We start from the raw sequence: 22,717 nt of genomic DNA, 5'->3' as shown, positions 1-22,717 counted from the left end.
CTTAAAGGAAGGTCCCTCCATTCCTTCAAGGCCCTAGTCAGGTGCCACATCTTCCATGAAGCCTTCCCTTATCTTCTGGGTGAAAATGAACTCTCCCTCCTTAAGTTTTTCAGGGCACATTGCCTGGATCCCCTTTACCCCTACCTTGTATTATACTTACTTGATACATGTCATATCCTCCCTATTAGACTGTAAACTCCTTCAGGGCAGTGGCTGTGTCATTCTTCATCTTTCATAGGATCATAGGATTTAGGACTGGATAGGACCTTAGAAATCATCTAGTCCAACCTCCTCATTTTACAGATGAGGAAACTGAAGCCCAGAGAGGTTAAGTGACTTGCCCAAGGTCACAGAGGCAGTAAGGAGCAGTGATGGGGCTCAAACCCAGGTGTTCTGATTCCAAATTCACCTTCCACTACATCATGCTTCCTCTTTTTGGTATTGTCTTGATCAAAGGCTACAGACACTTAATAAATATGTGCCAAACATAACAGGATTAATTTCCTGAGTGAGAAACTCAGCTGAGGCTTTAATAAGGCTGAGAATCCCAGGTACACAGGCCTGACCTCCCTTATGGGCCCTGGCCAGGTGGAAGACTGTGTATTTTGACCAGGGAAGTCCAGTAGCATCAGAGCCAAAAGGAAGTGGACCACAGAAGTCCCTCAGATGCTGGGCTAGAGCCCCTGGAGTTGATACAGGGGTGTCCAGAGCCCAGTCCTTGAGAACAGACTTCCAGAGCCCTGGAAGACTCAGTTGTTCTTCCAGGCTCTTCAGCAGGGCTCTCCCTAGGTATAGGAAGTCCTGTTTCCTAATTCTATTCCTCTGCAGAGGGTTTTGTCTGAACCCAAACCTGAAGTCCCTGGATATTAACAAAAAGTCCCATTCTCCCTTTCCAATTAACCACCCTCCTCAAATTCATATTCCCACAGATCCTTAACCTTCACTCTTATGCAAATCAAAATACTAGAAACAAGGCCTTGCTTTTAGGGAATCCCCAGTCTAAGGGGGAGACATAGCCCTTGACCTCATGGAGCCCCCATCTAGAAGTCCTTTTTCACTTGTGGGCTCCAAAAACCCTTTGGGTATCTCCCTTTTCATATTCCGCTTTGTACCATTGTTATTCTTCAGTCATTCCAGTTGTGTCTGATTCTTTGTAAACACAGCATGCTAATACTGTCCATGAGGTTTTCTTGGCAAGGATACTGGAGTGGTTTGCCATTTCCTTCTTTGGTGGATTAAGGCAAACAGAGGTTAAATGACTTGCCCAGGGTCATACAGCTAGTAAGTGTCTGAGACTGGATTTGAACTCAAGTCTTCTTCACTCCAGGTCCAGTGCTTTATCAACAGGGCCACCTAGCTGCCTCCTGCTTTCTACTACTGTTTGTTTAAATGTTTTTTCCCCTACTACTTATAAGCTCCTTGAGGGCAAAGACTATACTTATTAATTTTTGCTTCTCTTTCAGAATTTGGCACAAAGCAAGTACTAATGTTTGTTAATGTCAGAATAATGAGTGAGAGGCCTTGCTAATAGGCCTATATCTCTCTTTATTCTCTTCCCCAATAGCTCTGCCATGGGTAGATATTTACTTACCTAAATTAGCACCTCCTAGGAGTCTCCTCCAGCCTTTTCAACCTCCCTACCTAGTCCACATTTTCCACACAAGGGCCCTAAGTCAAAGTTGGCTTAAGGGAATGAAAAAGCTGGTGCTCTTCTACTTCCTATCCTGAAGGGAAGAAACTGAGGGCCCAGTTGAGCACAGAGGGTGGGAGGGTGCTAATATCATCCCTTTTGGAAGTAACCACAGGATAGAATCTCTCTCTCTTCCTCCCTCTGCCAGGTCCCTAAGGACTAAAAGACTTGGAGTAGGGGAAGTCACTTCTATTGGGCAGGTGGGTCCTGCAAGGTCTGAGAGGGGAAACATCGTCCCTACCTTTGCTTGGCCTGAGAGGTAAACACAGACCTTCCCTGCCATCAAGAAGTCCATGCTCTGAGAAGACAATGCTTATTTTGGGGAGCTACTAACTGGAAGCATTTTCCCTCCTTTGAATCTCTATTGTCCTGTGTTAACTTCCATTCTATGATTTTTATCATAGCCTGCCTGCCTTATGCTTTAATTATATTAGTTATCTTTCCTACTGGTAGACTATAAGCTCCATGAGGGCAGGGCGATGACATTAAATTTTGTATCTTGATAAGCGTTAGGCACAGTATTCAATGCACAGCAAGTGCTTATTTTGTTATTGAAAGCTCAGCCCCATACTCTCCCCCACCACTGCAATATCCCACCTCGTAGGTAGAAAGCAGGGTAATATCCCTCAGTCTTCAGCTGGGCAAACTCTTTCTTAAGGACATCTAAGAAATATGATAGTTGTGTTGAGGATCAAGTCAGAAATAGGAGGTGGGGGAGGGAGGGACACTATAGCCCAGGGGAGAGGGAATTCATGGTGGGGTTCCACACAACTACCCTGGGTACCCCCAGTCCTACCCGTCTCCTCTTTGGCTGGGCTCTTCCTACGTGCTCGGGAAGCCGAGTGGCCCCGAGGGCTAGATGAAGACTGCAAAGAGATGTAGGAAGGCAGCTTGGAGAGGTTCCTGGAACCTGATGCCTCCGTATTCCCTAGATGTGAATCCTCTGCATCTGATGATGCCGAGGAAGATGCTGATGATGATGACAGGAAAGATGAGGAGGAGGAGCTGGAGATATTCCTGGTCTGGGATTTTGGAGACATATACTTCCTGTGGGAAAAAACAGTAAGCAATGAGATTATGCCTGGAAAAGAGAGGAACTAATAGAAAAGTTGTAGAGTATCTACATTGCCATCTGGTTCACAGAGCTCCTTCTTCTCTACCCTACTCCTGACAACTTGCTTTTTGAATGGCATTGGGAAATCCCTTTAATCCTTTTTCCTCCAGGAAGAAAAGATTTTGAATGTGGAAGGACCCTTAACTTAACACCCCACATTTTATGGATAAGGCTCAGGGAGGAATAAGGTCAGAGATAATGACAGCAAGATTTGAATTCAGGTTTTCTGACCCCAAATGTTTCACTGAAGATATTTCATTGTTTCTCAGATTCATGATTTCCTTGATCCAAGTTTTTCTGAATTCATGAACATGAAGAATCTTCATGAAGACAATGGTCTTTGTGATCTGTTATGGCTGAAAAACTCATAACCCGTACCTCCCCCTCCCTCCCAGTGGCAAACCTAGGGATAAAACTTTCTATGTTTTGATAGGCTGACACTTGGGTGGCAGACACTGGGTCACTAGTTTAGTGAACCCTGGCAGAGCTTTTGCTTGTGCTGGCATATTCTCTGAAGCCAGGCTCCCTCAACTACTGGAGGACTTTAGTGGAGGTACTCAGTTTATATCTATTAAGTAAACTGAATGGAAAGACAATGGCAACTAAGTTAGAGTTTGAAAGATGGAGACATATGGAGAGGTACTGTAGGCTAGGGGAACAGTATGGATATTGGTTTGGAGAAAGTCTTAACGTATCTTTGGGTAATGAAATATAGTTCTTTGGGTGGCGATAAATTAAGGTAGATTTGAGGGAGCAATGGAACTTAGAAAAGTACTGTAGATTAGTACCAGATCCCTGAACAGAACATGAAATGACAGACTAATGAATCTGGATTTTATCTTGCAGGGCTTTTACTACTCTTTTCCTTCCTCCTAACTACTATTGTTCTACTGTCTGGTTATGTATATTCCATACTATAGTTTTCAGAGCACTTCCAAATCCATTTTTAAAATAGTTCTGGGAAAGGGGCAGGGCAGGGGTTGTTATCACCATTATGCAGAAGAGAAAATAGATTCAGAGGGAGAAATTGTGACCAGATCATGGTCTATGGTAAGGAAGAGGGATGTTTAGTCATGATTCCAGGGTATAGGATGTGAGATTTACTTTGCCAATTCCTTACCACAGCTTGGTTCAAAGAGTTACCTAGCTTAGGTGTAGTGGGGAGGAGAATGGATTCCAAAATCCTTTACCTTCCAAATTCCAATTCAGACTTGCTCCCACAGGCCCAAGCAAAAGCAGCAATAAGTACTAGCGACAGAGGCAGTGAAGGCCAGTGTCCTTGTGAATAGGCTCAGCATCAATATCTATGGGAGGAGCAGTGTAGAGTATAATGAAAAGAGCTGTGGAACAAGTCTGAAGCCCTGGATTTGAGTCCTGATCTGCCACTAAATTGAGCTTGGACAAACCCCTTGTAGGTTACAATTTTCTTATATACTAAATGGGAACAGGAGCCCTTGCCCTAGAAGCTGTATCTAAAATGTGATAAACAATAATATGGAAATAGGTCTTGACCAAAGACACATGTAAAACCTAGTGGAATTGTGCACTGGATATGGGACAGGGCTTGGGGGAGGGGAGGGAAAGAACATGATTTTTGTAATCCTGGGAAAATGCTCTAAATTAATCAATTAAGTAAAATTTTTTAAAATGTGATAAAAATACAAAAAGTAGTTTGGGCAGATGACTGATGTTGAAGGGCAAAGCTCAATTTGAGTTCCAGTTTAAGTCATTCCACTCTCTGAACCTCGGTCTTCCCACTGACAAAAAGCGGATGGTGTTTATATTACCTTGGCCCCTATAGCTGACGAAGTCAAGCACACTGTAACTCTTAATGAGTATTATTATTGTTATTTCTTCAGGTTAAAGTACACATTGCTCTCTGGTGAAGGGGAAGGTGGTAGGAGAAGGGGACAAGGTGGGTGTGGGAGGGGATCCATCTCTAGCTTGTTGATTGACCTCTAGCAAGTAGCTCTTGTAAGAAGGGAATTTGTATTTTTATTTGATCAATCAGAGATTTAGACTTCCCTTCCATTTGTCTTGAATTTGGTTCAATTAGTAACCAGGGAATTGATTCAACTGGCACTGCCAACCCCCCCCCCCCTCCACGCCAGACTAATTGAGGAGCTGTGATTGGTTCCTGGGGGGTGACAAAGGAGAGCTAGTGGTGTAGTGAGGACTTAAAAGATGAGACCCAACAGGAAGCTGGAGGGGTTATTTTCTGAGGCTGAGATTCAGAGACAGACACTGAGTTGTTAGGCTCTGGATTATTAGGCTAGGAAATTCTTCACCTCCTTTCTATATTTCTCTCTTATTTTCTTTTTCCTACTAATAAATCTAGCTATTAACAGTTTTGTGACTTAAGGATTAATTACAATTTTTGGTGACCACCCATTCTAACCATTACACTCTTCAGAAGAGATTACAGGATTTACAGCTGGAAGAGACCATATAAAACAACATTTTATAGGTGGGGAAACTGAGGCCCAGAGAGGTTAAAGTGATTTGACTAAGTCCTTACAGGTAGTAAGATTTGAACTCAAGTCTTCTGACTCTAAATCTAGCCCTTTTTTCATGAGCTCCAGACTTTCCAGTTCTTATATCTATAAATGAGGGCTCACAAGAACTGGTCTCAGGGTAAGGGAAGATTAAGAAAGGCAATTTTAGAGACAAGGTAGGGAAGAGCAGCTAGGGGGAGAAAGCTAGGAAAACTCCATGGACTGCTTGAAATATCTGTCCATCCACCTCTCCCAGGAACCCCTTCCTTGGTTATCAGGAGGATTTGATCTCCACTTCTTCTAAACAAGTTGGTGGAGCAAGCCAAGGCAAGGCCTTCAGTTGGGTTGCCCTCTGACCAGGTAGTCTGGGGATGGTATGTGGGCCCAGGTAGTCCCTGTCACAATCCCAATCATGGAAAGAAAGGCCCAGGGGAACCTTCAAATGTCAAGGGATCAACATTTGTAAAGGGCCTTAGAGATGTTTTAGTCCAATAAACTTATTTTATAAATGGAGAAATTGAGGTTCAAAGAATGGAAAATTTTGTCCAGAATGGAACCTTGCATTTGTCAGATATTTCCAATTTATTGATCAATTTTGCTAATTCCTCCCCTCTTTCCCATTTCTTCTCCTTTCTCTCTTTTTCTTTTTTTTTAAACACTCTTTGTTATAAGAAATTGGCTCGCTGGCAAGAGGAAGAAGTATACAGGAGGACATTTAGGTGATACAGAAACAAAAGATCAAAAATATTTTGGAATTTTACCAGGTTTCATACAGCTAGTAGTTATAACAGTAATAATAATAATAATATTATAAGCTAGAATTTATACATATCAACTCATTTGATTTAGTAAAACTAATAAATGGCTGAGCTGAATTTTGAATCCTGGCCCTGACATATTGTTTCTTCATCTAGTCCATGCTTTTGCTATTCTCTAGCTGAAATGTATCCAACTCAGGGCTTCAAACTCCTGAGGGTTGAATTATCTTAAAAAGTAAATTGGGAAATGTTTAACAAAACAAAAGTACAATATGGCATAGATAATGCTCATCTGTGGTTTTCTAAGTGAATCTGCAGCCTGCAGGGATCCATTTCTATTTGAATTTGGCACCATTGCTCTAGTTTACCCCTAGCCTAAGAAATCCTCTGGAGAGCCAGAGGATGAATAGTTTATAATCTTCTGTTGGCAATCTTCACCAATGTGCTCAGAAGTTTTTCTAGATGATTAACAGAATATGTGATGCTGCCAATGACTTACTAAGTGATTCTAGGTAAATTCCTTCTTGACTTCTCTAGACCTTAGATGTTTCATCTGTAAAATGAGGAGCTTATGCTAGAGGACAATAATTCAATTTCTGAAGTGACTAAAATTCACCAAAATTTTTTTTTAAATAAAAATCCTGTAAAGTAGGGAATATAACGGTTATTCTCCTGATTTTATAGCTAATAAAACTGTGCTTCAGAAGAAATATTTTATCTAGGATCTTTTTAGAAGAAAGTGACAGATCCAAGGTAGCCTTAATGGCTCCTGCTTTTTAATATTCAGACCTATGATCGATCCTCTTCCAGAAGGATGTGAGCCCTAATTCTTTTACTTGCAGAAGTAAGTTTTACTTGCCCATGGGGATTGACTAGGGAGAGTGGGTTGGAGGTGAGCCTCTGCTTCCCTTGATTTGAGAGCACCACTCCCATAGACCCTTTCTTACCTGGGGGCAGCACTCCGAACTCTCTTCCACTTGGTGGGCGAGTCACTGGTCTCAGGAGGATGGGGTGGAACAGACCGTCTGTTGAGGCGCTTCCTGGGTCGGTGGAGCAACTGGCACTGTAAGCCTCTGGGGCAGCTCCCCTTCCGGGAGAAGTCTGGGCACAGGAGCATATGCTTTTTCTTGCACTGTGGAAATGGAGAGCAAAGACTAGGTCAGGGTGATAAGGGAGAGAAAGAGGTGAAGTAAGACAATGCTAAGGAAGCAGTAGGAGGCAATCTGAGCTAGAGTCCACATGCTTGAAGTGCTCTATTCATTCCTTCCCTTTGCCCCACTCCTAGCACATCACTCAGCAGTTCAAATCCTTCCTCTGGGAGAAGTCTACTCTGATCCTCTTAGTTCAGAAGACCTTTCTCCGTCAGATCTCACAAAATTCTTTTCAGTGCTTAATGCATTTTTCATGTAATATTTCATATTTTCATAGTTTATTTTTGTATCTTAGCTGCCTAACGGACTGTGAGCTCCACCTTTGCTGGGATTGGGTGTTATTTAGACATTGTAGCTTTTTCAGTGCCCTATACACATTAGGTCCTGGTAAATAATTGTTAAATGAAGAATCCCCTGGTTTGACTGTGGGCCTTGAGGAAGTATAGCAAAACCAGGCATGAGGAAACTGAAGAGGTGAAGGGACCTGTCCAAGGTCACACAGATAGTCAGAAACAGGTGGTAAGAGGCAGCATTTGAACTCATGTCCTCTGACTCCAAAGCCAGCTCTCTTCCAACCACAATGCCTCTATTGGAATTTGAACCCCTATCTCCCTGTTGGGCGAGTCTCCCTGTCTCAAGACTGTCCTTACTTTAATTCACTCTCCATTTGGCACCAAAATGATCGTCCTAAAATTTATGTCTGACCTGTCACCTTTTTACTTAATAACTTCCAGTGTTTCCTTTCCCCCTCCAAGATCAACTATAAAAGGCTCAGTCTGACATTCAAAGCTCTTTATAACCTAATCCCTTCCTATCTTTCCAGTTTCTTTTTTATACCATACCCCGATCCCAGCCCCTCCAGGTACTCTGCAATCTAATGATTTTGACCTTTTGGCTGCCCTGTGAACAAGATACTCTCAGCCCCAGGCATTTCTGTGGCTGCCCCCATGCCTGGAATGCTCTTCTTCCTCACCTCCCTAGTTTCCCTGGATTCCTTTAAGTTCCAACTAATATCCCATTTTCTATAGGAAGCTACTATTCACAACCCCTCTTGGTTTCTTTCCCTCTGTTAATTTTTTTGTCCTGTATAGTTTGTTTATACATATTTGTTTGCTTATTGCCTCCCCCAAAGGCACTGTCTTTTGCCTCTCTTTTTTATTTCTGATGTTTTAGCACAAAACTTGACATGTAATAAGCACTTAATGTTTACTAACTGACATGTCAATTCCACAATATATATATGAATATAACATATATATGAATAACTGAAAATGAAGTGTATTAGGTGCCAAGGTCCCTCCTGGGATCAAGTCTTAGTACTATCGGCCTCTTGGAGGGCCCATCTTCTCCATGCTGGTAAAGATAAAGTACAGAGCAATGCTAGGGGTGAGAGTTGGGCAGGGAAAGGAAGCTAAGGGAAAAAGACCTGTGCCTTCTGGCTCAGTGGGCAGAGCTGTCCTTGGCACTTCCATCTGTGCCTGGGGATTCCCAGCTCTGGGGGACTGAAGGGGATGGCACTGGCTGGGCCTGGGGGCTGCCCTGGCCCACACTATGTCAATCATCAGGCTCTGAGAGGGAAGCTTTCCCAGCTCACTTGTTCACTCCCTCTCTCTCTTCAGCAGGCACAGAACATAGCCAGTTATGAGCTGCTAATCCCTCCCATCAGCCCTGGGGATAACTTCACTTTCTCCTGACCCAATTGCTCTTTCCCCACAAGTTTCAGTGCCTGGTGAACAGGGGGAGGAGGCCCTTTGGTCCTTGCCCTTTCTTTGGGCTTTGTTATTCATCTGCAAAAATGAAGACAGAATGGATATTTTTTAAGATCCCTTCCAGTTCCAAGTTTCATGATTTCTATAGGATTCAGTTTCCTTATTTTTTATAAGAGAATTGGGATTAATGTTTTCCAGGGTGCTTTCTAGTTCTAAATCCTAAAACTGTAGGAGTAGAGTCAGAGTAAACTTTCAAGGGAATGTTCCACTAGACTTTGATTTAATCTGCTATCCCAGATGTCCCAGCAGTGACAAGTCTGGACCTCTGGCCACTTGGGAATGCTCATACCTGTAGGAGGGGAGGGAAAAGTGTTGACTACCAGCTTTGTCCTTTCAGTCAGCAGGGAGGCCAAAAAAGAGGGGACAGAAAGGGACGAGGAGGGGGGTCAGGTCGGCTGAGGCCGGGGGCAATGCTGGATTGAGTGGTTAGGGTTGAGCCAAGGCCTGGCTCACCCGAAACCATCCACCTGTCATAGGGTAGCTAATTATACCCAGGCTGGGCTCCATGCCAACTGGCAGGTGGCTCCCAAAAAAGGAGGAGAAATCATGTCAGCCCAGAGGCCTTAGGCAAAGAAGAAAACAGACCTGGAAACTGACATGGTTCAGTCCTGAACCAACCGCCTACCCAGGCTACTTTGGCCCCTCCCTGGTGTGCCCTGCTAGGCCTCAGGGATCTATTGTAAAGAGAGGGACCTCCTAATATACAACAAGCATAGCAATGTCTCTGTAGTCCAATGGAATGAAAGGATAATATCTTTGGTGAACTTTGGGGACAGAGTACTAGAGCTTAGTTATAGAATGTTATAGATGAAAGAATCTTTAGAGATCATCTCGTTCAATCTCTCTAAGACCTCAAGAGAAGTGATTTGCCCAAATTGTGAAGAAGAGTAAGCAACAGAGTAGAGATTTGAATCCTAGCTCTTTTCTGCTCTACTACAATGCCAAAAAGGGTGAAGGTCAATCTATCTTTTTATTTTTGCCCCCAACATTATATTTTATAAGCCCACACTGGGTAACATTGCATAATGTCAATAGATGTCATCACTCCCTATATTCTCTCATCTCTGCTTGATGAAGTTTTCCTGTTCCTTTAGAGCCCCTCTTCTCTGATATTGCCAGCTTTAGTTATTATTTCAAATTCCTATTAACCCTTTGTCAGGAGTTTTCCTTTACCCTTTCCAAGTCTACACTGTACCCCCATCTCCATGTGTTCGTTATATCACCTCCTTGGTGACAGGGGGAGTGTTGTTTTGCCCTCTTTATCTCTGGAGTCTATTACTACAGCCCTCAGTACTAAATACTAGGTACTTTCAGAACGCTGCTTAAATTGAACTGAATTGAATTGGACAGTGTACTAGAAAGAACATTGGCTGGGAATAAGACCTGTGGGGAGGCCTGGCTCTGCTACTTAAAGCTTAGGTACACTTAAAGTCAGTACACTGACTCTCAATGGGCCTCAGGTTCCCTCATCTATGAAATGAGAATGAACTAGAAGGAAGCTATCACAATGATTCCATGGACTGAACTGATAATAGTGAGTAGGTGCTCATGACATCAGGCACAAGGACAGATTGGCAGCAGAAGAAAAAAGGGGAGGGAAGATGATTAGAAAGTAGGTACAAATAACTGAACAATACAGGGCACAAAGCAAAATGAGGGGCCAGAAAGCTAGAGCCCTTGTGCTTAATGGGCATCAAGAAGATTTAGAAATTAGTGATAGTAGAAAGCTTTGGGTCAGAACAAGGTCCTCTAGAATGGGTCCAAGGAGCAGCTATTGTTTTGAGACCTTGCAATAGTTAGGAAGGTCAACAGTCCAGGACAAGTTCCTTCATACATTCATGCCTAATTCAGTCTACCACCAATTCTGGGAAGATTTCCTTAACTATTTAATTTCCCTATTATTGGTCTCCTCTATATACTTCTTTTTTTTTAATTCCTAATACCCTTACCTTCTGATTTAGAATTGATACTATTGATTCTAAGGCAGAAGTGGTAAGGGCAAGACAATTGGGGTTAAGTGACTTGCCCAGGGTAGGAAGTACCTGAGGCCACTTTTGGACCCAGGTCTTCTCAACTCTGGGACTAGCATCTTTCCACTGTTTTCATTTTAATTACCTGTCCCTCTATGTATTTCTGAATTCTTTAGTGTTTTTACTGCATAGTCAATAGATGTTATTCTCTTAAATCATTGTTCATGTTTATGTATAGTTTGTTAGATTAGATCAAGAACCCCCTGAGGACATGCACTGTGCCCTTCCTATTTTTTCACCTAACATTTACTACTACTAGAGCTGCCTCGGTACACAGTACATAACTGTGAGTGGATTGATATGATAACTGTGTGTGGGGAGGGTCAGCAGGGTTTGGGGTACGGGGGGGGGGGCCTAACTTTTACTGAGGACACATTGAAAAGGGGTCTTGGAAATACCAAGGAAAGAATTTAGGTTAGACATCAGGAAAGGTTTCCTGACTGAAGAATTTGGAGTTGGGGTATAATCTGGCTGGCCCGTGGGCCTTCATTCCCAGTCCTATGAATACCTTGGAGTTAGATAGTTAGACAGAATTACCTGAAGTTTGACAGAGCTTAAGGAAATGATCGAGGTATCATTTGGTCTTATTCAACCCAGTTTATCAACTCTACAGGTTTTGACCTCCAAATTTTCTAGCTCTGGAACTTTTCCTGTCACCATACAGATATTAACTTAGAAATCATCTCATCTTCCCTTTTCTTATAGCATTACAGCCATGCCACCCAGGCAAGAAAATAGTTTTTACCTACTGTATGGGTAAGGAACACTGAGTTCCTGGGTCACAGTAACAGTATCTCCTATTCTTCAGGAGCCTTGATATATTTCCCATGGTCGGAGGTAGTAGTTCAGGAAATAGTTCTCTTCTGATATTCCTAGGGTTAGTAGACCTTTTGATGGTCGGGATTTTATAGTTTTACCTTTGTTCCTCGATCACAACAATTCTTAAACTTTTAGGGTTCATCTCAATTTAGATTACATGTGGTTGGGGTTTTACAGTTTTACAAAGTCTTTGTCTCTCTATTACAACAATTCCTATTTCTAAAGTGCTTTAAGATTTGCAAAGCACTGTCCTCACAATAGTCCCATAGGGTATGTAGTAGAAGTATTATTCTACAATTCAATTTTATAAACATTTCTTAAGTATTTCCTATATGTGGAACACAATGTTGGGCACTGGGAAGAATAGACAGTGTAAGAAAAAAAGGAACTAGAATACAAAATAAATGCAAAGGAAAGGAGTTGTTATAATGAATAGAGCACTGGTCCTTGAACACTTCAGTCTGAATCCAAGTCTGATATGCACTAGCTGTGGAAATCATTAGCTTCTTTGTGACTCAGAGAAGGAAAATGTCTTGCCTAGGACCTAGTAAGTGCTAGAGCCAGGATCTGAACCATTCTGCCACACTAGGTTACTTCTCCTGAACATCATGACATCTCTGTGAAGATAGGGCAGAAATTATTATTATTTAAAAAAAATTTTAAATTGATTAATTTAGAGCATTTTTTCAGGATTACAAAAATCATGTTCTTTCCCTCCCCTCCCTTCAAGCCCCTTCCCATATCTGATGCACAATTCCACTGGGTTTTACATGTGTCTTTGGTCAAGATAGGGCAGAAATTATTATCTCCATTTGACTAATGGAAAAATTGAGGCCTAGGGGTGGAGTCCAAGATTCCTAATTTGGCATATTTTGAGTGTTTCATAAAGGTCAGGTGAGGTCAGGGACTAGGATAATGGAAGGACCAGTATCTATCTACCTAGTGCTACTCTACTCCCAAGCGAGCAAAATCTCATCCTTGGTCAGCTATGACCCTTCTCTCTCTCTGATTTGAGCAGTTCAAAGAGACATAGAGAATGGTGAATTCCTCATACCTCTCCTTTTGTGTAATACCGACAGTTCCTATTTCTTTGAGGCTTTTAAAGTTGGACACAGGGCTTTCTCCAAAATAACCCTATAGTATAAGTATTATTATTATTAGCTTTTTAGACAGAAGGAAACTGAGGCTTGGAGAAGTTAAGGGTTTTGTCTAGGATGCCAGAGCTACAATACAAAGAACATTTATTAAGTGTTTGTATTAAGTTGTACAAAACCTTATATTAGGGGATGGGGACAATACAAAGTTTGGATAAGGTCACTGCTCTCAAGGAGCTCACAGTCTAGCAGGGAGATAAGTCAACCAACCATAAAGCTACTCTTGAGTTGTAGCTAGAATTTCAAGTACAGCATCCTTTCTACTATACCACATTGGATCTAAGTCATAACAGGCCTAACATTTTTTGCCTTCTGTACTGTCTCTTGGTCCTCAAATATGCCCTTGCCTTGCCTCTGGTTCATTTATATTGATGGCACCCTTTATCCTCCCATTCTACCATTCTTGAAATCTTGATGTTTTAAGCTTTCCATTAATCCCTCAAGACCAATGACACTCACAGTCCTGTTGATTCAATATCAGAAAAATGCTTTTTGTATCTCTTCCCTCCCTTGCCATTCCCACTGCCACCACCATATTTCAGTCCCTCATCACCTGTACTACTACAATAGACTGACTGGTCTCCTTGTCTCTATTATCTCCCACCTCAATCTATCTTGCAAATGCCATTCTGTTCATTTTCCTTCTTTGCTCTCAAAAACTTTCAGTGTTCTGTCATATACCAAATAAAATATAGATTTCTCAGTCTGGATTGCAAGTTTCTTTACAAATCTGACTTTTCATTAACATAGTGCCTCAGTGGGTCCAACCTCTCAGATCCATAAGGGTAGGCTTTGTGTTTCCTCCCTCAAATGAGAGGCTCCAGGAAGGCAGGAACCTTTTCCCCATCCCAGGGCAAGGTTGTCTCATACTCTCTGAATCTTTTCAGAGCACTCCATACTCACTAGGGATGAGTGTGTGACTCATTGCTGCCCCTCTTCCTTAGGGAACATGGCCAAGGAAGAGGCATAAGAGTCTTTTAGAGTTTTAGGGGGAAACTGTCCCTTTATGGCCACAGGCTGGCTGTGTTCTCTTCATGGGAGACGAACATTCCACTTCTGAACCCGAAGGATTCCTCTCAAGAGTCTCCCAGACAGAATTCCTATCAGAGGTTTTCCTTTCCTATCTCCCCATTCCCCAATACAAACCCTCTAATATGAAAATTCTAGAGGGAGCCAATGCAACTCTCCTCAGTCAGTGTTATGGCTTGTGATTACAGGATCACAGTATTTAGAGCAGACCCAGCTAAAACTGAGCAGATATTCTGGAGCCCAAGGCCCAATGTAGTCAGAGGATCTTAATGCATGTAAACCCGGCCAGTATGGATTTTATTTTATTATTTTTTTTAAAAGAAAGAATTCACTTACTAATCAGTTTGTTGACTGAGGATATCTGCTTCACATTATAGAAGAAACAAATTAAGCAGCTAATATAGCGCCCGGAAAACATCTGTTATACAAAGCCAAAATTAAAGAGAAACAAAATTAAGCTCCCTTTGTGGCTGGTTTTCATACAGCTGCACCGGACTATAAAAGAGCTATCAAAGGAAGTGCCATCCCCATCCATCAATGAAGTGTGCATGGTGGAGCTCACTAGACCTAGCCCACCAATGGGAGCTGCTTTTGGAGAAGAAAACCCAGAAACTCACAAAGTTACAGCTCAAACTCAACTCTCAAGCTGGTGAGAATGCTAGATGCTGCATCAACAAGCCAATCACAATGGCGAGGCTACTCAAGGATAGCTGCTCCAGTACTGAGTAAGATGCTTATCCAGCAAGCCTTAGGACAGAACCTATGTGGGCACAATGGGTTCTTAGCTGGTTCTAGGAAAATGTGTTATAAGGTGAAATTATGTAAATAATGCAGTTAGAACCACAACACTTTGTTACACATATGAAAAATGCCAAATTGAATATAGAATATTACAGCCTCATTTATGACTTTGTGGTAAAGTTTAGCTCAAATGCATTAATTACAACAATAATAGGAAATTTCCCATTTCTACAGTGCATTAAAATTTACTAAGTGCTTTCCTTAACCATAAAGTACTATTTCCACTTAACAAGGGAAGAGACAAAGGTTAGAGATGTTAAATAACGTGTCTAGTCACATAGCTAGCAAGTGTTAGGGTAAGGATTAAAAAACCCAGGTCTCCCAAGTCCCAGTACTCTTTCTGCTGCAAAACAACTGTCAGGGGATGAACATAATGGTTGGTGGGCCAGTTAGTGTGTACAGGGAAAGAAAAAAGGGAGATACCCAGTCTCATTCTCAGTTTTCATTTTGATGACTAATAAAACCAGGTGCTAATAAATGACAATCTAATAAATAAGTAATAAATCTTCCTCTAGTCCCACCTTAGCCCTACACCAGGGATAGTGGTATTTTCTGGAATACCTCTGACCTTACAGTTTACAACATCAGAAATATTTTAAACATAGCAGTAGAATTTTCAACCACAGAAGTGTTCCATCTAAGGTTTTGCTTTTTCTTCTGATATTTGAACACTATGATCATGTCCTACTTCTCCAGGCTAAATATTCCTAGTTTCTTCAAATAATTCTGTAAAACATGATTTAAAAATTCTGTAACCTAAGTCCTGGTCACTTTTTTTTACCCCCCCCCCCACCTTCTATCAATACTGTATATTGGTTCTAAGGCAAAAGAGTGGCATGGGCTAGGCAAGGGGGTTAAGTGATTTGCCCAGGGACACATAGCTAGGAAGAAGTTACATTTGAACCTAGGACCTCCCATCTTTAGGCCTGGTATTCCATCTACTGAGCCCCCCCCCCCCTTCACTTCTTTTGGATTTGCTACATTCTGTCACTGGGAATATCACCTGGCTCACTCCAGACCCTAGGTTTCTATTAAAGCAGCCTAAGATTACCTTAGCATTTTTGGCTATAATGTCAGGTTGAGTTAAATTCCAAAAATTAAAAAAAAATATATGTACCATGATATATAACCTCTTATACTACATACCATAATAAAGTCCAAATGCCTAAGTAATCTAAATATATCAAATAATAAACAATTATGAGGTGAGTATAGATGTTATATTTCCTACAATATAACTGGGGGAATAATTAATTGACTACATAAGAGATAGAGTAGATTATGAAAGATTAAATAGATAACTTTGATTAAACAAAATGTAAACATTTATGCATCAACAAAATCAATGTATCTAGGAGAAGAAAAGACATGAAACTAGGGAAAAAATTCCTTTGCCTCAAATATCTCTCTGAAAAAACCTGAAGTTCAGAATCTATAGGGAACTGACACAAATCTGCTAAGACATTGCCCAATAGGTAAGTGGTCAAAAGACACGAATAGTCCAGGTCTCCATTCTGAACTCAGTCCAACTCAGTGATAAAATGTAAACGTATAGAATGAGCCTAGTGAATGTCAACATGAACTCCCTCAGAACTGACACAGATCAATTATTTTTTTGAATACTGTTACTCAAACTTTGATGAACATCCAGCCCATATTTTTCAGTGCTTTTCCATAAGAATGTGATAATTGCTATTATCATGATGGATTCTATTTCCACCATTCCTCTAATTTACCTATAGAGTGGACAATTCCCAATGTCAAAATTATATGATTATGTGGGATGAAATTGGCTTGGTATGCTTTACTCTTGGATAGAATATGTTTTGGGCTTAAATAAGTAGGTTCTTAGAGACTGCTGCATTTTTTTCCTAAATGCTTACCAACTATACATTTAACAAATGTCATAGAATTTTGCTGAGGAAAACAATGAAAAAGTTTAACCTCGGGCAGTTTGTGAACAATCTGGCTCTTTGCCTTCTTCCCTTCAGAAGGTGTAGTTCATCTAACAAAAATTCATTTTGGGGTTGGCCTGAGAAAAACACTTCAGGAAAATAAATTTGCTTTTTATCTTTGTATCGCACTTTGCAGAATATCAAGGGTTTTTTGGTTGGTTCTTTGGGTTTCATCTATTGATGGTTTTAGAATCAGCACCACATCCCCACACCCTTAGTTTAGTGCAGATCATGAAGAACAAAGTGGGACACAGCTGAAGTCTCTGCTTTCAGTTGAATATGATGCCTCGTAAGTGTGAATGTCATGACTCAATGTCATAAAGCAACAAAACAATTCCAGGTTGGGACCCTGAGCCTCTGCTACAAATTCAGAACTTATCAAATTTGTATTTCATAAATTCCTATTTGTTTTGCTTGGTCCTAGGGAGCTGTGCCCCAGAAGTCTGTTGCTTATTGCTCCATAGGCCAAAAGTATCTCTCAGGAATTTTTAGGGGGCACCTCTGCTCATTTAAATCATCTTATCCTTAATGCAACCAGATACCAGGTCTAGATCTAGGATCTTCATGGCTTACCACCTGCCCTTGAGCACATTAGAAATACTGAGGGTTGCATGGTTTTAGCAATAGGGTGACACAGTACAGAGGATACTGGACTTGGGGTCAGAAGGCCTGGGTTCTAATTCCATCCTGGGTAAGTCACTCAACTATAAAATGGGGATGAAGATTCTTGTACTATTTACATTATACTTATAAAGGAAGCTCTTTGTAACCCATAAAACATGACAGAAATAGGATCAACTGTTAAAGGAAGAGTTAAAAGTTTAGAAATCATACCAATACCAAGGTGCTATCTGTCCTTTGAAGAATTGTTTTTATGCTTCATGAGTCATTTAGTCAATAAACATTTATTTATTAAGTACCTACTTACTATATACCAAGCATTGTGCTAAGCACTGGGGATTCAAAGGAAGGCAAAAGTCTCTGTCCATGAGGACCTCACAATCTAACTGGAAAGGATGGGGAGGATGGCATGCAAACAACTGTTTCCCCAAACTCAATATACAAGATAAGATGAGGAGGGAGATCATTCAATACAACTGGTGGCACAATGGCTAGAGGGTTGGGTGGGAAGTCTAAATGTGACCTCACACATTTTTTAGCTGTGTAATTCTGGGCAAGTCACTCAAACTCTGTTTGTCTCTTGTTGTCTCATCTGCAAAATGGGGATAAGAAGAGCCACCTCCCTCTCAGGGTTGTTGTAAGAATCAAATGAGATAACTGTGAAGCATTTAGTGGAGTACCTGGCACAGAGTAAGTGCTATTTCAATGTTAGCTATTATCATTTATTATTACATCAAGGTGGTGGCAGTTTCATAAGAGAGAAAACAAAGCATTTAACATAACATAGAATATTATGAAGGTAAAACCCGTAAGCCTTAATCACAGATTAGATATGGAGATGAGAAGGGGGTGAGAGACAGTAAAGAATTGAGGGTGACAGCCAGATTGTGAGTCTAGAAGATTAGAAAGACGGTCCTTGATGACAGTAACAGGGAAGTTTGGAAGGGGGAGGAGTTTCAGGAAAAATAATGAGTTCAGTTTTGGATATGTTGAGTTTAATAGGTAGTTGGAAATGTGAGACTGGAGATCAGGATAGAAGTTAGGAATGGATAAGTAAATGTGAGAATCATCAGTATAGAGATAATTGAATCCATTTTAGTCCAGCTAGTTTTCTTGGGTCATTTTATGAGGCCTATGCTGATGCCATAAGTTATGAGGTGTGTTCTAATTTCTAATGTCAGAGAGACCTCCTAGGTGGTTGCTTTCTCTTAGCTACCTTACTTTCCCATGAATTTCTTTGTTTTCAGTGTACTGTATAACGCTCTACTGGTTCTATGGGTTTAGTCCATTGGTGGTTTATAATTAGCATCCCATCCTCATATTTGATATTTCAATGAGCCTGATTCTCTGCTCTCTTGAATGAGTAAGGACATTTGACACTGTTATGAGTATATAATCCACAACATCCATAGATTAACTTTGTCACTAAATGTACCCACAGTCCATGGGCAACTTATTTTCTAGTAGCATAAAGAAGGCAAAGTATGGGCGCTGTCTATTAAGAATCAAAAGAGTAAGAAGAGACCCTTTATTTCCTGCCACTAATGGCACCCTTCCCTTTTCAGGAATCATATTTGCCAAGCAATCCCCTGAATTTAGGTTATCCTTGGACTGGACTGTGCAGGCAAACACGAGAGGCCCAGAAGATACGAATATAAAAAATGCAAAAATTCCCTCATAATTGCCTTTTCTGAGGAAGTGACGATGGGAAAAGAATGGTGAAAACACAAATATGCAAATATGCAGGTTTATTTTTGTAATACATATCCTTTAAGGACTATAGGACCTAGAACTGGAAAGTACATTAGAAATACTTTTTTGGTAGCAACCAAGGTGGCTCAGCGGATGAGTCAGAACTGGAGATGGGAGGTCCTGTGTTCAAGTCTGACTTCAGATAATTCCTAGCTGTGTGACTCCACTGCATAGCCCTTACTATTTTTCTGCTTTGGAATCAAGACCTATTATATTCTGAGATAAAAGGTAAGGTTTTTTAAAAAATTATTTCAATTCTCTTATTTTACAGAGAAGAAAGCTGAGAACTAGAAAGGGTAATGATTTCAAGGACCCTAAATTAGCAACAAAGCAGGAATTTGAAGCCAGGTCCTCTTGACTCTAAATCTATTGTTGCTTCTTATTATATCATACATATCATACTGACTTCTTAAAGGAAGCGAGCTAAATTTTGAAGGAATGACCTTTGGATCATGTTCTCAGAATCCTTAGGCTGCATGAACTCTGTTTGAAATGTGAGTAGACAAGGGGTTAAAGCATTCTAAGAAGCATCATTCCCTATGTAAGCATGAGGGTTATAAGAACAAAAAAGTCAAGAACCAAGAGTATAGTGCTTTAGACCAGATGTGTCAAACACACAGCCCACAACAATACTGAGGATGGTCTGAATCAATTTAAAAGGTAGTTCCTAACTAATATTAAGGTGCTGATGTAGCAATTAAAAAAAAAGGAAAGATAAACGTGTGTGGTTTTCTAAGTCAAGTGGCCCATAGAAATCCTTATGAATGGTTCAGTGATCCTGTTTTGTTTTGTTTTTCTTTGCAATGAACACCCCTACCTTAGATTATGCAAGATACTTCCTTCTTCAGGAGTTATCATTCTAAATGTGCAACAACCAGATTTTCCTTGTCCTCTGCCTTTTTTTAACCATAGACTTTTTGAAACTGGCTTACTGGCTCTCACACTGCCTCTTTGCTCTTTAGACCCTAATTGTATGCTTAATATGCAGTCAGGGCACCTTCCTTTCTCAAGGAATATAGCACTTGGCTCACTGTTTTCCTTTACACTCCAACTTCTGTCATTGTTCTTGTTGACTTCAACTTACATGTTGATTCCTTCAAATAACCTCGCTTCCCAGTCATCCACCTCAGCTCCTGTCATCAGCACTTTCATTCTACCCAAACATATAGGGATTTCATCATTACCCATAAGTGTTAAATTTGTATGAACCAGAACTCGGGAATTGCTCTGTCTGATCTCTCCCTAAGTATTTCCCTTCCTAAACTTATTTTTTATTGTCATGGAACCTCTTGTCCTCTCACCCTACCACCATCTATACCACCTGATTACCAATAAACTTATCTTTGCTTTTTCTTCTCTTCAGAATCTCATGCTAATGTTAAGCTACTCAACTTTACATTCTTTTCTGCTCTTCGTTCATTTGCTTCTTTGTCCTACTGATACCTACTGGCCTTGTTCTTCCTAAAATAAGATCCTCCCTCTTCCGACTCCAAGCATTTTCAATGGCTTGTGCCCTATGCCTGAAACTCTTTCCCTCATCTCTGTGTTGCTGGCCTCCTTCAAGTCCCAGCTAAAATCCGACCTTCTACCAGAAGCTTTTCCTGACCTCTCAATTTTAATGCCTTCCCCTTGTTTCTTTCCAATTAATTCTGGCTCAATCTTCAGTGTCCATAGTGGTCTGCATGTTGTCTCCCTCATTAGACTGTCAGCTTACTTGAAAACAGGGACTGTTTTTGCTTTTCTTTATATTCCTGGTGCCATATATGGTGTCCAGCACATAATAGGTACTTAATACTTTGTTGATGAGAGTTTGAAGGGACCTTATCAGTGATTTTGTCCAAGCCACACATTAAAGGAGTCTCTAAGAAACCCAGCAAATGACCATCCAGCTTCAGCTGAAGGGGTACCTACCATTTTAATAAACTCCAGTGGTCCCTATTGCTTCTAGTTTAAAATATAAAATGCACTAATAGGAATTTAAAGACCTTTCTAAGTGGATCCCTTTCTACTTTTCCGGTTTTCTTACCTTCCTCCACTCCAGCTCCAATGGTTCACTTATTGCTCCTGGCACGACACTCCATTATCTACAGACTCAGCTCAGACATCATTTTCTGCACAAAGACTCTCCTGATCCTGCTCACTGTTAGTGTCTTCAAAGATTTCCCTCCATTTACAGTATATACATCTTATATGTATAGTTTGTTTTAAAGTTGTCTCCCGCATTCAATTGTGAGATCCTCGAGGCCAGAACCACATTTTTGCCTTTCCTTGTACATCTCCTGTGCTTAGCACAGTGCCTGGCACATAATAAATGAGTAAGGAATTTCTGTTCACTCATTGGCCTTCTGAGGCAGCTCATTACATCTTTACATTTTTTTTAAAGTTGCCTTTTAATGAAAATGTCAGACTGGAGAACTGCAAAGCTCATCAAGATGGTTATTTTTGGCCAAATAGCCAAGCCTAGTGAGTTATTCCCTCACCAAGATGCTGTTTTGTCCAGTCAAAATAGAGTTCACATCAAATAGTTCAGGTTGTCTCTAGACAAGGTAAACTGCCTTGGTGGATTTTCTTATACAGCAAAGCAGTGTATCTGACTTTCTCTTTTTAGGTTTTCCCTCTCAAATCTGAGGCAGGTGAAGGGAAACACTTCTAAGAAGCTTCATTTCTCTAAAAGCTAAAGCTTTAGATGGCACTAAAGGTCACTAGTAGAAACTCTAGACTGGATTCACCTAATCAAGACTGACATTGCTAAATCCTTATGTCAGCAGATTGCTCTTGCTGATGGTTTCTTAAAAAGATGTAAACACACTTTTTCTGACTTGTTTTTATATAGTAAAACATTTCTCCTCTTTAGCCTCAGCCTCCTATCTCCTATACTTCTTATACCTTATATTTTTCTTTTTAATTCAATTTCCCCCCATTTTGAATTCCTTCCCATCTCCCTTTCTTCCACCTTTTGAGAAAGCAAGGAAAAAAAAAAACCCTTACAAAAATGTAGTTAAACAAAACAATTTCTCAATTAGTCATGCCCCCCTAAAGGGGGGCAAATGGTTTCAGGCTGTACTGAGTGTATCACTTCTTTTGGGTATCATGTTTCATCATAAGTCCTTCAGAATTGTGATTGGTTCCACTGTATTAACCAGAGTTCCTAAATCTTTCAAAGTTGTTGTTATTGTATAAATTGTTCTCCTGATTCTGCTCACTTTACTCGTGTATCACTTCATATACATTTTCCTGGATTTTTTTTTAAAGCACACCTACTTCCATCTTACTCTGACTCTAAACCTAAATTCTATCACACACTCACACTCACACACACTCTCTCTCTCTCTCTCTCTCTCTCTCTCTCTCTCTCTCTCACACACACACACACACACACACACACACACACACACACACACACACACACACACACTAACTTGTTCAGCTATTTCCCAGTTGATGGTCACTATCACCACCCCCTTTGCTGATTTCCAATTTTTATAAATAGAGCTGCTGTACTTTTTTTGTACATATGGGCCCTTTGTCTTTGATCTCTTTGGGGTATAGACCTAGTAATAATATGGCTGGGCCAAAGGG

General features: G+C 40.8%; 1 protein-coding gene across 4 annotated transcripts in view; it reads right to left on the bottom strand.

Moving 5' to 3' along the window:
- The window catches only part of ZC3H3 (zinc finger CCCH-type containing 3), a 517,748-nt gene that overhangs the window by 23,224 nt on the left and 471,807 nt on the right, over positions 1–22,717 (bottom strand). For 2 of the 4 annotated variants that reach the window (XM_016432074.1, XM_056822943.1), the window contains exons 10-12: positions 7,005–7,189; positions 2,487–2,737; positions 2,288–2,353 (exon numbers count right to left, since the gene is read on the bottom strand). In XM_016432074.1, coding sequence (XP_016287560.1) covers positions 2,288–2,353; positions 2,487–2,737; positions 7,005–7,189 — 502 coding nt within the window. The remainder of the gene's footprint in view (positions 1–2,287; positions 2,354–2,486; positions 2,738–7,004; positions 7,190–22,717) is intronic. The other 2 variants (XM_016432075.1, XM_016432076.2) reach the window with 1 other exon arrangement.

Source organism: Monodelphis domestica, chromosome 3 (genome assembly GCF_027887165.1).
Source record: "Monodelphis domestica isolate mMonDom1 chromosome 3, mMonDom1.pri, whole genome shotgun sequence".
NCBI classification, from domain to species: Eukaryota; Metazoa; Chordata; class Mammalia; order Didelphimorphia; family Didelphidae; genus Monodelphis; species Monodelphis domestica.
Note: the sequence above shows the minus strand (reverse complement) of the source record. Positions and strands in the feature narration are given on the sequence as shown.